The sequence below is a fragment of the Vidua macroura genome, chromosome 8 (genome assembly GCF_024509145.1).
Source record: "Vidua macroura isolate BioBank_ID:100142 chromosome 8, ASM2450914v1, whole genome shotgun sequence".
Taxonomy (NCBI): domain Eukaryota; kingdom Metazoa; phylum Chordata; class Aves; order Passeriformes; family Viduidae; genus Vidua; species Vidua macroura.
This window is the reverse complement of record NC_071578.1, coordinates 15351177-15368544: the sequence shown is the minus strand read 5'-3', so window position 1 is coordinate 15368544 and position 17368 is coordinate 15351177. Positions and strand designations below refer to the sequence as shown.

Genomic DNA, 17368 nt, shown 5'->3' with positions numbered 1-17368 from the left:
CTGGGCAAAATCTGTTTATGCAGGAAGTTTCTATGATGTCATTTGAAATGCTTGATTGAAATTAAGTGTAATTTAAAGGACTTGCCAAGACAGCAAAAGCAAAACTTCAGCAATGTATTTCATGACTTTAAATAAAACTGTGACAGATTGGTATGGTACATTTCATAAGCTTTAAAGCTTGAAATTACATGGCCAGCTTCCAGGTACAGTTGTGCTATTTATATGAAATTGAGACAGCACTTGCAGTGACTCAAAGCTTAAGCATAGTTCTGTTTTGCTTGGTGGAATAGTGAATTTACTCCAAATAGAGGATTCAGAGAGACTAAAGCTGTTAGCAACAAAAGTCATCTTGTGTGCAAGCCAAAAGTGATAAATATTCAGCATCAGGGTATAATTGGTGACAGCCACGTTCAGGCATCAATGTCATGGAAGGAAGACAAATCTGTTCTTCCCATAGAGGAGGAACTTCTTGTGTGAGTGACTGTGCACTGGAACAGATTGCCCAGAGAGGTTGTGGAGTCTCCCTCACAGGAGATATTCAAGAGCAGTCTGGAGGCAATTCTGTGCAAAGTGCTCCAGGATGACCCTGCTTGAGCAGGGAGGCTGGCCCAAATGACCCACTGGGGTCCCTTCCAACCTGACCCACTCTGTGAAAGCCAGAGCACAGCAGCACCTCCCAGGCTATTGCAGTTACAATCACTAGAGAGAGCGACATATTTTCTAAATAACAAGTAGCTGACTAAATTCTTACATTGGCCATTATCCTGTTTAGTTGTCTTAGTAGAAACCAGACTGCTTGAAGAAAGCTTCATGAATTATTTTAATAGTGTACAGTAAATTTGATTAAAAAACAATTTTGGAACTGTTTTTCACAGAAATTACTTTTTTGTTTCTAATAAATCTGAAGTTGAGGTTGGAGAGAAGTAGTTTCAGCATGTGAATAGCAGGTGGTCCTCCTCAAGGTAATACTTAAAAAATAGGTGAATCACTTTGTTTTTGATATTTTTGTTTATGATAGATTTTTTTTTCAGTTCTTCAAATTTTGAGTTCCATTCAGATTTTCATGTTGTTCCATGACTATGGTTTTCTTAGATGCTAGTATATAAGAGAATGCTCACACAGTCTTATTTTAAACCAAATATGCTTTGAAATAACCATTTGGCTAAAGAAGGCAATATATAAACACATCAATATATAACACAATATAAACACACCGATATATAACACACAATATATAATTCACCATTAGTTGTTTTCATAGGGCAGGGAAATATTTTTAGGGTTTTGCATAGAATATGTTTAACACATTAAATAATTTAAATAATTAAATAATTTAAATGCAAATAATCTAAGATTTCGAAGATCAGTGAATAGCTCTTCGTTTAGCTACACTGGTCATTTAAATTCCTCAGCTGAATAACTGATATTTGATCTTTTTCTTTCATTGCATTAAATTAAATTAAAACAAAACTTATCATCATGACATGAAGAGGAGTACCCGAGTGTCTTGTACTCTGAGAAATGTCTAAGTTTCTTTTGGGTCATAAAAGATACAGTCAAGCATAGCATGACATACTTTGCTCTTTGAAAGTGCATTTAATGAGATGAGGTGAGTGCCATGCATTACTACCTTTTTTTGAGGCAATGTAGTCACTGAGGGTGAAATTACGTTTCAAGTAAATTTAAGTGCTGTTGCACAGATTTTTCACTGGTTCCCTTCACTTCAGTGATTTTTACCCTCAGAAAAATCTTGTAGAAATAACCAGTGTTGTGGTCCCTTCTGCTGCAGCAGGTAATGCTCCTTTCTCCTGATGTGATACAAGAAGATCTTTTAAGTAATTACTTCTCTGCATTGTTAGGTCTCTCCCTAAAAGATTTCTTGAACAGAAGCTACTGATGCACAATACCAGCAATATCCTGCTGAATAAATGAGAAACCAAAATGCTTGTTTTGTGTATCCTCTATTAAAGCTGTATTCCCCTCTGCTGTCTAGTAAGGTTTCTAATCCTAAAGGGAAAGGATTTTTCCCAATGCTGCTTCATGGCAGAGTTGGATTAACTTCAAAAATAAAATAAATAAGTTCCACAGCCATGGAAAATGGGTTATGCCTCCAGTGAATTAGAATTACTGTTACATTGGGCAAGAAAAATAGCATTTTAATAAAGTGTCCACCCTCAAGCACTTTTTCCAGAAAGATACCTGTGAATCTTTGCCAAATACTTACATATTTCAGCTGGGTTTATGTCGAATTACTTGGCTGGGTGAAGAAGCTGCTGTATGCTACCTTTGGCAATTCAAACCTTTGTAGAAGCCTGATTTATAGCTGCCCAGGGGAACAGTTCTCAGTTTTCATTATGTTTTTATTTCAGAGACAGTATAATCTAAATAATTCTATTCTTAAATTAGTGGGAAAAGTAATTTTGCAGACAAAGCTATGACAGCAATTTTTTTTTACCCACAAATTCCCTCAAAATGAATCAGGGTAGTTCTCATAACTGTATGGTATCTTTTCAGTTAAATATATCATTATATCAGTTTTAATTTTAATTGCCTTTGCTAGTGGCAGAATTTATTTCAGTTGATTTAATTAGATTATTGCTATTTTAGATATTATTCAGCATCCTATTAAACCGTCTTACAGATATTAGCTATACCCCAGAAGAGCACTGTAATGTACAATCAGGGAACAATTAACCCTCTAGGGGCAGGAATTCCAGAATTTCCTTTGATATAGAATAAAACCTCTCAGTCAGTTTGGATTTAGAATTCTGGAAATATTCAACCCAAAGTTTTTATCGGCTGGTGCAAACCAAGTGCAGTAGGGTGACTGATAGGCTGGGCCTTGAACTCAAAGTCCAGCTATAAAATGTTAGCACAAGTATCTTCCCACATTGGCACTTTTCATCACCACAGGTGATTTTTTTATACCTTACCACCTATGTAGCATTAGAAAGAAGAGAATTAATTTTGACACTGACTGGGAACCACTAGTGTCAAACTGCCTTCAAAGGCAATTAGGATCTAATTCAAATAACAGTCAGGAGAGCAGAAATTATCTGAAGAAACCCAACCCATATCTGTCTTCTACAGAGCCCTGATCAGATCTTGATTTACTGTTTTCCTCATTCCTTCAGGCATGCTACTTTATTTCTGAACAGCAGGTTCTGACTGTTGGCTTTCACTGAAATCAGGGTATAGATACTTGCAGTGTTAACATGGGGAGGAATCTTGGTTATTATTTGTAGTAACTTTGCTCAAAATTGTCTTGTCATTAGTTTTTGTATAAAGTAACCTGGTAATCTCTACAGCTTTTTCTTCCTGTTTACTGCCCTGTCCTGCAGTGGAAGGCTTTTCCCGAGTTTTTTGGAATCAGAGTGATCTATGACACTTAAAACTCCAAACTTAGGGAAGCATAGTATGGCTTCATGTGATAAATAGTACAGCTGAGCCTTCTGTCTAATTTGTTGAACTATAAAATGGCATCTTGCTTTAGGCATCCTCATTGATTTTACATCTTTGTCATCTTTAAGGTGGAGATGAAGCACTGAGAGAACAAATGAAGCTGGTGCTAGAGTTTGGCATGTTTGAGAGCCCCTGGCTTATTCTGACTGAATGTTCCCTCTTCCCCTCTCCCTCAGCTGACATTGGGCACTGCACAATGCGAGTCAGGATTGCCAACACTTACATTTTGTATTCTGCTGTCTCTGCTTTCTGTGTGTCTGTTTTTGGATTGTTAACTTTGGTTGAGCTGCTTTTGCACTTCAGTGAGCATTTATTTTCTTGCTACCTAGTCTATATGTATGTGAACTACCATGGCATTCACACTGTTGAATCTAAATGTTGTTTTGGAAGTGTGGAGCTGACCTGAATATTAAGGAAAACTCCTGAGATAAAGATGGATGTGATTTGAAGAACAGCTTACATGTGGTGTACAGAGCTTAGCTGGTCATTTATGCTAGCAATGGGCTGGTGCAGTATTATGCTGCTGCTTAGGCTGTTAATATTCTCTACAGTCAGAATTTGTCAGACCCTCTATTTGTCAGAATATGTAATTGAGAGTTTCTGAGGAAATAAAATAAATGTTACAGCATTTTCTTGTAATTTGGAAGACAATATTTCTGCCACAGACAAAATAACTTTCTAACTTCTTTTAACTATTACCCACTTCCTGTTGCAAATGAAATAACCATGTTGCAAACATTATAATTTCTTCCATTTAACAAACTCCTTCAGCATGAAATCAGTGTTTCAGAAACCCTTGCACAGATCTGACTCTGCTAATTTCTTGTCAGTGTACTAATTGTATAAACAGCAAAGTTTAATGTCCTTCTGAGACAATAATGGACTCTAGGTCCAGATTTCAGGTCTGAAAAAAGGTCGGGGGAGAAAATGTACTGGAATAATAAACTTGTGATTAAATTTGAATACGGTAAATTCTCTTTAGCCAAAATATTCAGGGAATTGTACTTATTGGTCTACTTTGTAGACCACTGCTTTTCTATTTTATTAAAACTCTAGTAATTTATATCTGAAGATGGGACACTATACAACAAGGTTTTGAAAATCTATCAGAGCCAAGAATTATTCTGTAACTATTTTGCAATTGGTAGAATATTTCTTCTATCAAACATCCAGGATTTTACATTCTGTGTAATAGTTGTAGCACTGTCACACTCCAGTACTTCAAGCTTAAATAATGCCTTTTCTCTTTATAAGGGGTTTATACAAAGAAAATATGTAGTTCTTCATAGTTTGACTGACAGTAACTCTGAATTATTTTAATATCTGGCTGTAAGAAACTGTCTGTCCCCTTTTCAACGTTTCAGCAAAGACTGCTTAATAAGCAAATCCACAGGCATGCAGACTACCTGGGATTTGGAATATAAATGTCTGTTCCTTTTCCTGAAAGGCATATGTTGGTTGGAAATAGGTTGTAGAAGCAACTTAATCAGAACTGCAGTTATTAGACAGAATTCCTGTGCCACTCCTATTTGGCCAAATTCAACTGATGTCAATAATTCTATGCTGCTGTTACAGTGGGAGTTAAATGAGACCCATCACAGAGGATATGTCCCTAGAGTAAAAATATGGCATTGATGTCAGAACAGACAGAAAGAAATGTTTGCACTATGTGCACATTTGTGTGCATGTTCCATTAGAGCTGTAATTACATGTTTTACTGGGCATGCACACTAAGGCTACTAGGGTTCCCCCTCAGGAACATGCATTTTATGGTACTTATAAATAATTTGTTTGCTGTTTCTAAAATAAGTGATTCTGCTACTTATTCAAGTGTTCTCTCCGCTGCTCAAACAAAAGATCATTATGGTATGTCACAGTATTTTCATTTCTTCAGCTCTGTGTAACCTTCTGCAACATTTAATTCCTTTTCCATTGCCACACAATCATCACTTCAGCAATTACATTTGTTCTTCTTAGATGTTTATCCTTATTACTCATCTCTATTCAAGAAAATATTCAAATGTCCTCACATATTTTCAAATCACTTGGGGGTGTCTGTCTAGAAGATGTCCTCCCTCCATTTTCCAAAAGAAGAATGCTGAGATGATGATGCTTAGTTTAACATATAATGAATTCCCATATTTCTTTCAACAAATAAAAGGCTTGTCATTTTTTTTTTTTATATCAACTTCCAGCATCTTAGCTTGAATCCAGCTTGCTATACAAATGAATTTCAGCTGGATTGCTTTTAGTGTGAGCTCCCTGGAAGAAAGGGAGAGTTAAATCCTCTGATGTTCTGTGCAGACTCTCCACGTGCTGTCTAAGGCCCACTCCATGTAGTACTGGTCTGAAATTAGTTTTACTGATTTTCCTAGCTTTCTCTATCAAAACACAACTATACAATAAAATGCCCAGGAAAGGGATAAATTAAACAATCTTTCCAGTTTGATGGTGAATATTGACTATATTCCTGATAGCAATTCCTGATGGACCGATTCTTTTTCAATTGTGTTTCAAAACACAAAACACTTTTTCAAAAGTGTTTCCTGATAGCAATCACTCTCCATAACACATTTCAGATTTATGGGGTCTTTCTTTTTCATTGTATAGGCTGCAAATATGATGGTTTAAATATTGATTAGCATCTGAGTATTATCATAAATATAGTATTTCAGTAAATATGATCCAATTTCATCAAACAGGTTGGCTTGGAGCATTAGCCAACACCCAGTATTTGAGAGCTCACGTCTTCCTCCACAATTATTATTTTTCCACAGTTTTGACCGGAATAAAAGTTCAGTCACATAGAAAGAAGTTTGAAATGCCTATGCCAAATCTGTTTATGTTCACCATTATTTGTACCCACTTCATTGTGCTATATTTTTTGCTGTTAAGTGAGTGTATGATTTGAAGATTTATAATGTAATTCATTATATGCAATTAATTTGCCAAATTCCAGGAACCCCACAAAATTTATGTATCTTTAGTATTTATTATAGTTGATCAGACATTGGAAATTAGCACCTGTTACTTGTCAGTCTACCAATACATATTCTTAAATACATATGCTTGACTTTGTGCAAACAATTAATGTTTCTGATTATCTGTGGCAGTGTTCTTATGTGTAAAGTTTAGAATGCTTGTGTAAACACTGAAGTTTTTAACACACATGGGAATTACTTCAACAGTTTTAATTCTATCATGCCAACAAGAATTTTCTCTGATTAAGGAATAGATAGTATTTGCTTAGTAAATGTAGTCAAGGCTATGCTGTGACAGTTACAACACAAAAAAATTCCTGAAACCAAACCAAAAATCACCAAAACAACAACAAACTTCAAAAATTATTTGGAAATTTTCCATCTGTGTTTTTTGAGATATAGAAATACCAGTTGTCCAGCTTGTCTCTAGTCCAGATTCTGAGACTGCAGAACCAGTGGGACACAGTCATCTCTGATGGCCTTTCAGAGCAGCTAGTGAAAATCTCTTTCTTCTTCTGAATATTAAATGATATCTTTCACAAAGAGAGTGTTGAAGTGCCCTTCCTAAGATGGTTTTGAGAATCAATTGAATTACACAATATGGCAGTTGTGAAGAAACGATATTTTAGACTGCTCTGGAAAGCATGGTACTAAATTGGATTCCTGGTCCAAAATTCCTAGTTGCCTTTCCATTTTTATTCCAAAGTCAGGCAAATTGTTTGTTATTTAGCTGACAGGGACAGACCTGAGGTAAATCGCTTAATTGGAGAACTGTTTTCACACAGAAGTGAAGTAAGAGATTGAGAAGGATTTGCAAAGACTATTATAATCTCACTCTGAATGAAGTGTGAATCTCTGAAACCAGGAAAATATGGTCTGTTAAGCAAAATGTCACAGGAACTCATTACCAGATAGTCTAAGTAACCAAAGACAGATCTAGTATAGTGTTTAGGGTTTTAAACTCAGAAGTCATTTTTCTCATCCAACAGTGAAGTTTTGTGAGTAGAAGGGAAATGTCAGTCCATTTTTCCTCAGCTAAAATAATTTGATCAGAATCGTCATTGATGTGGCTTTGCTATTATGTACTATTCCAGTATCTCAAAATATTCTGCCCACATGCAACTATTAAATGTATAATCATGCAGGTGCTGCCATTGGAGATTGACAATATGATTATCCTTTGCCATACATTCATATCTTTAAATTTTAGTCATAATGGTAGTTGCATTTGATGACTTGAAATCTAATAACAGCAAGAAAGATAATTCCAACAACCTTAAAGGTAGTTAATTGACTACTAAGAAACATTTACCAGCTTTATACAAGTTTAGTCAGCCAAGAATTGAACACAATTAATAGTGCACTGTCCTTTATTATCTTTGAGCTTGAATAAATTATTAGAACAAAAGGTAAGCTGCAATATCCATTCTTTAAGCTGGTGGTTTTATTATAGCTCCAGCCCAGTGAAGATTTAGATTTAAATTTGAAGAGATTTGGATTTAAATTTGAAGAGAATCTTCTTTAAATTTGAAGAGAAGAAAAAGATGTAAGTGGATCTGAATAGGAAATTCAAAACTTGAATATTTTCCTGTTCAAAGCTTCAGAAAGCTGAATTCCCCAGCTCTGTTCATGATTACTTTTCTCCTGGGATATATCTATGCTCCTGGTTCACCAGAGCTTCAGCAATTCCAGGTATAATCAGATCATTTTCCAGATCCTGCTTATGCCCAGGTAGAATGTAGAAACTAGACAGGTTATATCTGTCATCTCATAGGAGGTCTAGAAAATAGACAAGTTCTGTGAAATTCTCATACATGTTATGGGGGTGTATGTTATTTTTACTAAAATGTCATTGCAGCTCTTTTGATTTTAAAAGAAGTACCCACACCTTTTATATAAAGTCTTTGTGATTAGAGTACATAAACTGTGGTGTGCCAGAATCAAATCCCTTCATCTCCCATCATTAATTAGTGTGCTAAAAGCACAAACTCAGGTGGGTTTATACCCCCCTGATATATTAAATGGAAGATTTGTAGATATTTGTAGAGGGAGTGCAATGTAGCATACTGCCTAGGATGCCTTTCTAGTGAGGAAAACTCTTAAAACCCTGCTCCCTGTACCAAGCTCTGGCTCTGTGTTTTGTATTTAGCAGCCAGTGGATGACAGATAACTTGGCCCTTTTTGTAACCTTATGAGTACCCATGATTGTATGTTTCTATGTTTGCACACACAAATACATATGGGTATGTTAGAAACCCTGCTCTGCTGAAATTGTTGGCCACCTTCAGCTTCAATAGAATGATGATCTGAATCCATGTATTCCTTACTGCACCTTTTTGCATGATTTATAAGCTGTGAGCCATATATGTTATGCATCTTTTTAGTTTACTACATTGTTTTTCTATTTTAAGGAAAATAATACATTTTTCTAGGCTGAAATACACTGTTTGGTAAAGAGTGCTAGTTGCAATTAGGCTAAATGTCCGAGTAACAGCTTAACGATTTCAGTCAGAAATATATCCATTGTGAATTAGTCGAAAATGTAATTCTGACAATAAATAATGTTGTGTTATAGTTATAACTAATATGAGCTTTAAACTCTCTAATTTCATCCAAAAAAAGCAAAAAAAAAAAAAGCCCCTGAGAGCATTTCTATAAATAGTCTCTGTCTTGGGAAATAGAGGGCCAATGAAGCACCTTGGATTTCCTGTGATTTTATGGCTTGGTTGATGCAGGATTTTGTAGATGTTGTTGACTTAAAATATGTAGATGTTGAGGAAGCGTTGGGAATCAGCTCCCAATTCCATTGGCTTCAAATTTCTTCCCTTTATTTCTTTAAAAAGTAATTTAAAGCAAATATTCTTATGCCACTCTGCATCTCTAAGATAGGAATAGTAAATTCCTTCCCTTTGAAAACATATTTTGAGACATGTTAGTAAAAAGTGCTATGTAAGAGCTTTGCATTATTATTGTAATTTTAGAGATAATGAATGGCATCCTACAAAATAACTCAGTGTTACATGGAATACTAAATATTTTCTAACTTCTTGAGTTTGAATTGCTGTTCAGTTTCTAAGCCTAGACTGATGCTTTGTTTGAAACCTCTTTGAAATAATTTCTACCTGTTTAAGCAATTTCAACTTTGCTGCAGACACAGCACAATAGTTGCATTATAGTGAGTATGACTGCTTGTCAAATGCAAACCCCAGACTTTCATCTCCTTACAACTTTGTGCTAATGCTGTTCAACTATCCATCAGTTAAATGACTTCTTGTCACACAAATAGCAGTTGACAAGTCTGCCTGTCAGTTCTGTTCCTACAAATTTCCAAGTTTAAGAAACCAGGTTCAGTTTTAAGCATTATTTTAAGAGAATAAATTATTTAATGAAATAAAAAAAAAGATTTTTTTGGCTTTCACAGTTTTATTTTCATTGCTTGAACAGCAGTTCACAAGTTCTCTGAATACTTGACACAGTGTTGACTGAAACCCTCCTGAGCTATAACATCACGTACCCTTGTGAACACCAGCGAGAGCAGACTTTTCCCATAAACACATGAGAAACATTTGGAGATGTGCTGCACATAACAGTCACTACTCCAGATTTTGGGTGCTTACTCCACCAACTCCATAAGGGAGAATAATTCTCATTGCAGAAATCTCTCCTTTCCTCTGCTCATTTCTCCTTAGGTTGGAGTAATTAGTGGAGTGATTCCATTCAGTAAATGTGTGTGCAGTTCCTGTTGTACTACCGAGTCCAAAATTAAAACCTTGTATTGATTCTGCAATGCTCAGATGAATTGCACTGTGATATAAATTTTCATGTGTTCTCAAACATTTTATAATTCTGAAGGGAAACGTTCAATAACATGCTTTTGCCTGTTTTCCAATGATAGCTAAGTCTTAATCAGATTTCAGTTTAACACCTTTGGAAATTAGATGAAAGGCAAGCTGAATGCTTAGACTTAAAGAGAGGAAAACAAAAGGTTATGACATAATTTTTCATTAAGAATATTTGCAATTAAATTTTGTGCACACGGATTTAATTATGAAATCCTTAGTGCGTGTAATGAACAAGCTTTAGTCACATTAAGGATGAACTGTCCTCAAAAAAAAAAATCAATCTCCATCTCTGTAAAAAGCATTTTTATATTAAAAAAAAATGCAAAATAGTCAAAGGATTTATATCTGCTGTTAAAAGAAACAATAAAAATGTTCATAATCACAGTTTGTACATTAAAATGTGCATCAAAAGCAAAGAAGAATATTTCAATCTGTGGTAGTTTGATTGGCAAGTTTATCTGCAGTTACTGCACTGGATTCATAATATGTAACATTGTATTTTGATTATGCTTTTGTTTTTTTTAAATCCAAAGATGACTAAAATCTTCCTTTCTGGGACTTAAGGGGAAGAAAGAAAGAGATTTAGCATCTGCATATGGATCTGTAGTATCTAGTTGAAAAACAGAGGACATAGATCAAAAAGTTGTAATTATTATTTTATAAAGAACACTAATAGACCCCATAATAGAAATAAAAGATTCCATTTTGGTTATGTTTTAAGCAACATTGCTATCATTTTATTCTGCAATTTTTTTTTATAATGCAGCAAAAATACTCTCTTGAAAACAGAGCAAAATTCAACAGAAACTTAACTCTTTTAATGTCCTTGTTATTTATTCCTTCTAGGGGTAAGAATATTGGACATGACATAGATTTTTTGATCACCAATCCAGGACCAAGAGAAGATGATGAACTTCTGCATAAAGTTATTGACTCATGGAAAAAGCAGGTATGAACTAAAGAGCACTTGGCCAGAAGAGACATGTTCTAACTCCACTGAATTAAGCCTATATACTGCTTAAAGAATGTCATACTCCTTGTTACAGCTGACTGCAATATTTTGGAGCGGGATATTGCTCTATTTGGTTACTAACCATGGTGATCTAAGTGCATCCTCTAGCTCGGAATGCTAAAGTTGAAGGTTATAACAGAAGTGCACACACATTCTGTAATATCTTACCCTAAGAATATGCAGCTAGTCAGAGGTGAGAAATCAATCTAGTGTGAGAGCTTTGAGTATCAGAGAAAATTGTTCTTTCACTTTGAAAAAACTGTCTATTTATTTAATTTCTCCTTGAGGTGGGAGTAAGTTTTCCCAGGGGAAGCTGCTCCAGGGAGATCCAGCTTTAAGCATAGAAATACAGAAAAATTGTCACAGTTTTCCATGATGTCTGTGATCTTCAAGGTCTCTTCCAACCCAATCTGCTAGATGATTGTGTCATTTCTTAGAGGAATTGCTCATCTAAGGGATGGATTTTTGGTGATTTCTTTGGGATTTTTTGGGTGGTTTTTTTTTGTTCCCTTTTTTTTTTTTTCCTTTCTGTTCAGCTTTTCAGTTTCCAGCAGCTTTAAAATTGGAAGTGTCTCAGTTATAACAGGTAGTTAAAATATTCCTGGATCAGAAAAATATAATATGTTGGGAAAAATAAACTTCTGTTTTTCTTCTACTTTCTAGCCAGGTGAGATATTTTTCAACATTTACTACCAACACTGTTCAAAGAAATGGAGTACATTTCAATAAGTAAAAGGCCAGCACCCTGAGGTGAATCATCAAATGCCTCACTGCTAAGGCAAGTCAGCTTTCAGTGCAGACAGCCTGCAGAGAGTGCTTTTGGATTGATTCTTGGGCCATGTACTTCAATTAATGTATAATGGGTTAACACATGAAACATTCAAAACATCCAGCTACACAAAAGCTTATGTGACTGTCTGAAGTTATCTGTTTCAAGGTGGTCAAAATCTTTCAGCTGACTTTGATGGAAGGGCCTCAAGCTTGTTTTTTTCCTGGTAAAAGGCAACATTAGCTGAATTCCTCTTCTTCCAGTTGATTTTTGGTCTTTAAAGCATTAACAAACTATTATTAATTGTTTTGATTTTTCTCATTCTTCTGTGGAAGCTGTATATGTTGGAGTAGATTGATAGCAGGTACTATTTAGACTACTCAATAGCAATGAAGCCATGGCAATTAGTGAGGGCTGAGGAAATACTCCATTTTTTATCAATAATTTTATTATTAATGTATAGGTCCTTTCATGGTTATTATATTCCCTTTATTATGAGAAAAGTTGCCTTTCTTCTTAGAATGTGTCTTTTTACCTTACACACACTTGAATCTCTAGGAAACCAGGTATGGGTCCTCCCAAAATCATGTTTGTTATAATAGAGCAGAAGGGAAAAGTGACAACAGACCAAGGCTAGAGCCTGCTCTGAGTGCAGCCTTTCATTCCTTCTTTTCCACTTAGATTACTGAGAAAAATGGCTGTGATCTGAGAAGTCTGACAAATACTAAAGATTTCAGTTCACTTTGAGCTGCTTTCATTAAAAGGAATTGAAAGAAAAGAAATTGAAAATGAATTGCTCTTACTGATTTTCTTGTTAAGGGAGCTATTTGGCAGAAAGGAGTGCAGGCAGAGTGTGGCAGACAAGGGTGGCCAAGAATTTGATGAAAAGATTAGGATTCCTCTAAAAATCCCAGGATGCAGAACATGTCAGAAGCACAATGGTCATAGAAACCAAACCCAAAGAAGCTGGGTATAATTTAAAGCTATGGACAATTATTTCGTGCGTTCTGTTTGTCCTCCAGATTTTTCATGGTTTATGCTACTAGTTGCACTACCTCTCTACTGTGGCATTTGTAATATACAGGCTTTTAGTGGCACTACTGAAAAACAAGCTGCCAGCAAAATCAAAATGCAAAAAAGACAGAGAGCATCTATACACCTCTTGCCTTTTTATTATCTTGGATTTATAAGGGAGAGGGGAGGACAGAAAAAACTCCAAATAAAGCACTTTTTTTACTTTTTGCAGTAGTCTGCAGTAGTCACAGCTTGCCACTTTTGTGCTGCTCCTTCTAAGCGCAAATTAATTGATGTACATCACGGAGGTCATGATGTTGGCTTCCTTTTGGCAGCTCTGAGTGAAGGATTCCACAATGTTTAACTTCTAAATTATGGACCACAGCTTTAAATAGTTTAAAAGGCCTTTTTCTTATCTCAAAAGTTTGGTGTTACAAGATCCTTCCATTGAAAGCTGCTGAAAATGAAGTGGCTAGATCAGCACCATCACGCTCTTTGATGCAGCATCACCAGGGATAAACGGCCTGAGGAACAGAGAATACAAAGTCTTCAAAGTAGAGTGGCAAAATGGAAAAGCTGTGATGCAGTACACAGGTTATGGTCTTAATGGTTCCAAAAAAACCTCATAAAGAAAGCAAGAAATTACTTCTGTGGGTTAGAGCTTGAAAGTCTGTGGGCAAACAGGCTAAGCCATCTGTGTCGATGTAGCTTCATTCACATACTGTGAAAAAATGCTTTCATTTTTTGCTGAAAACCTGTATAGCTATATTTAGCACTGTTCCTGTTATATATATACTTTCAGCAATGGAAGAGATACTGTTACTACAGGCACTCCTGCACTCTTCAGTTTTTCCCTTTATATTCATGTAAATATAATGTTGCATTTTTCTTTTGGCTTTAGGAAAATGAGTGATGGAGATGCCTCCCTGTGCTTACCTATTTTAATATATTACTGGTCTGGTTTAAACTCTAGTATTCACCCTTGATGAGGTGATCAGGAAGGGGAAGGCTTGATGTCCCACTAAAGAGGATGGTGAGAAGCAAGTAATATTTCTTCTTTTGCTGGAAACCAATTTTTGGAAACAGGGTTCACAGCAAAGCTGCACATTCATTATTAAGTGACAGCTGGATTTTGCCAGCAACAAAATCTGTTTCTAAGACAAGACACAGATATTATTAAGAAGCCAGAGGAAAGAACCTTTTGTTTCAGATGAAAGAGTGCATAAGGATGCAGAGCTCCTTTGGGAACACATATTGTCTCAGCTTTCTTTGTAATTCATTATAAATTTTTTTGGTTCATTCTGACTCAGACGAGGAAATTCTTACCTAAAATAGACTATTGCAAGGTGGTTAGAGCCCTGAACATGAGAGATCTTGGCCTAAATTTCTTTAGTGAGAGTACAGGGCTGACTCTGATTATCCTGCTTGTGAGGTTATTGTATAAAGTAAGCAGAAGTACTCCATTTCCAGCTGTGTTCTAAGTGAAGATCTGGCATTTCTTAAGACGTGTGATCTTTCTGGGGTGTATTGTATAGCTGTGTGTGGGTGATGTAACTCCCCTATCTGTCTGTCTGTCTCTTTATGGCATGGCATAGAGAGGTAAACACCTTCATTCATGGATTCCAGTGCTGATCTGTCCATTGCTGTCAAAGCCAGGCTGCTCCAGACATGCTCAGAAACAGATCATTCCAACACACAGGGAACTTCAAGATAAAAAAGGGACCAAGGCAGCTGCATGATTATGCAGCAGCTGCCAAGTTTTGCATTGCTGATCGAACCTTTGATGCCATTTTCTAGTGACTTCTTATCCTAAAAGGCCTGACTTTAAAAAAGGGTTCCTTTAGCTCTTCTACTTTATAGAATTCCAGCTGTCTCATCTAGGTTGAAATTTTTCCAGATTAACATGCTACATCCTATTTTGGATTAGATATAGCAATTTCACTGAAAAAAAAAAAAGAAATCCAGTTTCACTTTATTAAACTATCTCAGAAGGAAATTTAGAGCAACAACATATACATTTCAGAAGAACATATTGGATTACATTTTCAGATGATATAAAATGATCCTACTTAGCCTTAGCAAAATTAATCCAGCTAGCAAAAATTATGAATAATGACAGCATGTAACACTAAATATAGAATAGGATTCCATTTAATTAAAAATGACTGAGAATGCTGGATACCATATTTGATTGATTTTTCAGTGATTGATTTAATGTTTTTCTGAAAAGTCATACTTTTCCTCAGTTTGAACTTGGATTTACTCCAATATCAATGCTATTGATGTGCCAGCACTCAGCATATTTAAGCAAAAGTGTGTGGTCATTCTAAAAATGGAAAATTGTTGAGGGTCTTAACATAACTAAAAAATACATTTAGTTTTGAGGGTGTTGTAAATTTGAGAAATTAAAATGCCCACACTATAAAATGTGATTGTGTAAACAAGACCTACAGCACTTTATGGTGTACAGATCAATCCGAAATGTGCAAAGAACTGCAGATTCCCCGACTCAGAGGAATGAGAAGGATGCAGCTCTGCAGCTAGCAGTGGCCAGAACTTCACACAATCTTCATAGCTGACTGCCCCTTCAGGCAGTGCTTTTTCCAAGTGTACCTAAGTGCCATTTCACCTTTACTTTAAGGGGTGATGGTGATGTCCACTGTCTAATTATACTAGGTTAATTGGAAACACTATCCCAGTGCATATGACCTAGGCTTTGGCTCCTATTTAATGGTGAAACTTTGGCTTCTGGTATATACTATGTAGTGTCCCAAATCTCCAAGAGTAAAAAGAAAAACGAAGCAAAAGATGAGAAAGTGCTGCTAAGTAGCTAACTGATTTTTATAGAAAATGGGAAGAATATTGGTGCTTAATCAAAGCATGAATTCATCAATTAATGGCCAATGATTAATGATATTAAATTATTTTTATTAGCATTAAAAGCAACAAAATAAACTTGAAGGGAGGATAGTTTCATCAAAATAAGCAGGAAAATAGGCAGTTATGCATTAACACTCAACAGCTGTTTTGAGTCTATATTTGGAAAGAGCAAGCATCAGTGCCTTGTGACATTGGGGTAAAATTAAGAAAAAATTGCTGTTTTAAAGATAGCTGTTACAGAGCACCTGCTAAATTTAAGCATTTTCAAATCAGCAGACTTGGAAACTAGTCATCCAAGAGAAGAAGCTACATAAGGAGTTTTCTCATATCAGTTTATAATAAATCTTCATAATCAGGAAAAATTCCAGACAAGTGAAAGAATGCCAATTCAAATAAAATAGTTATCATTAAAAAGGCTGGCTCATTGACCCATGAAAAGCCTGTAACTGATTTCCAGTAAAATAATGGGATTGTTAATTTGGAGCTATCATCAACAAAAAGCTGGAGGCTAAAAATGTAATAATACATATCAGTGTCTCTTCATGGAAATAATATCTTGTTAAGTGGTTTTGATATGCTTTTTTGGGGGGGGGCCAGAATTATAGCTCTTAGTGATAAAAGTAACTTTATTACTGTAAAGTATTCTCTAAGGCATTTAAGATATTGTCATGTGAAGTTACCACACCTACATTAAATAAAATGAATAATAAAAATCTGGTTTTTAATACTGAGGTATTCTTCAAAAAATCAGTTCATTGTTACCCGGGACATTAAGAGTCTTAGCTGGAGACCCTTCCTTCTGGTTTTGGCCCAGATCAGAGGGAAGGGGTGTGGCCAGACCCTAATATTATTCAATACCACTTTCTGTCATTGCCAGGGATGAGGGAAAGAGACTTCCTCTCTTCCTAGAATAAGGATTTTCCTTCCAATGGGAGAAGGTGTGGTGGTTGAAATGGTCTGGTATTTTACATGTAAATCGTTTTTGTCTTACACCTTTTGTTATTAATAGTGCTGCCAGTTACTGTTTGTTGTCTTACCTCATTGCTGTTTTCAGGAAATTGTTCTTATCTCAGCCCAGGATCTTTGCCTTTTGGGTTTTCAGCTGGGGCGGGGGAGGGGGAAGCAAGAGGAATGGTTTTAGCTGGGCTACTAAATGGGAGAAAAGCTTTCTTAAACTTTCTTAAACAACGCCATTGCCAAACAACTGACAGCCATCAAATGAAACCACTTCTAGACGCTCTCAGTTCAACATTGCAATTTAAAAAAGGTTTTTAAATTGCTCCTCCCTGGTCCAGAGGAAGGAGGATGTGTAAACATTTGAGTGATTTCAAATTAGAAACAAAAAAGTGATCCAAGGACCTAAAGAAATGGGCATTCCCTCTGAGCAAAAGACATGGGCAGGGATCTT

The 17368-nt window shown here is 35.8% G+C and overlaps 1 protein-coding gene across 1 annotated transcript in view; it reads left to right on the top strand.

Moving 5' to 3' along the window:
• Window positions 1-17368, top strand: part of DNTT (DNA nucleotidylexotransferase) — an 82654-nt gene that overhangs the window by 42153 nt on the left and 23133 nt on the right. Inside the window, exon 8 of the mRNA XM_053984125.1 lies at window positions 11132-11234. Within this exon, the coding sequence (XP_053840100.1) occupies window positions 11132-11234 (103 nt within the window). The remainder of the gene's footprint in view (window positions 1-11131; window positions 11235-17368) is intronic.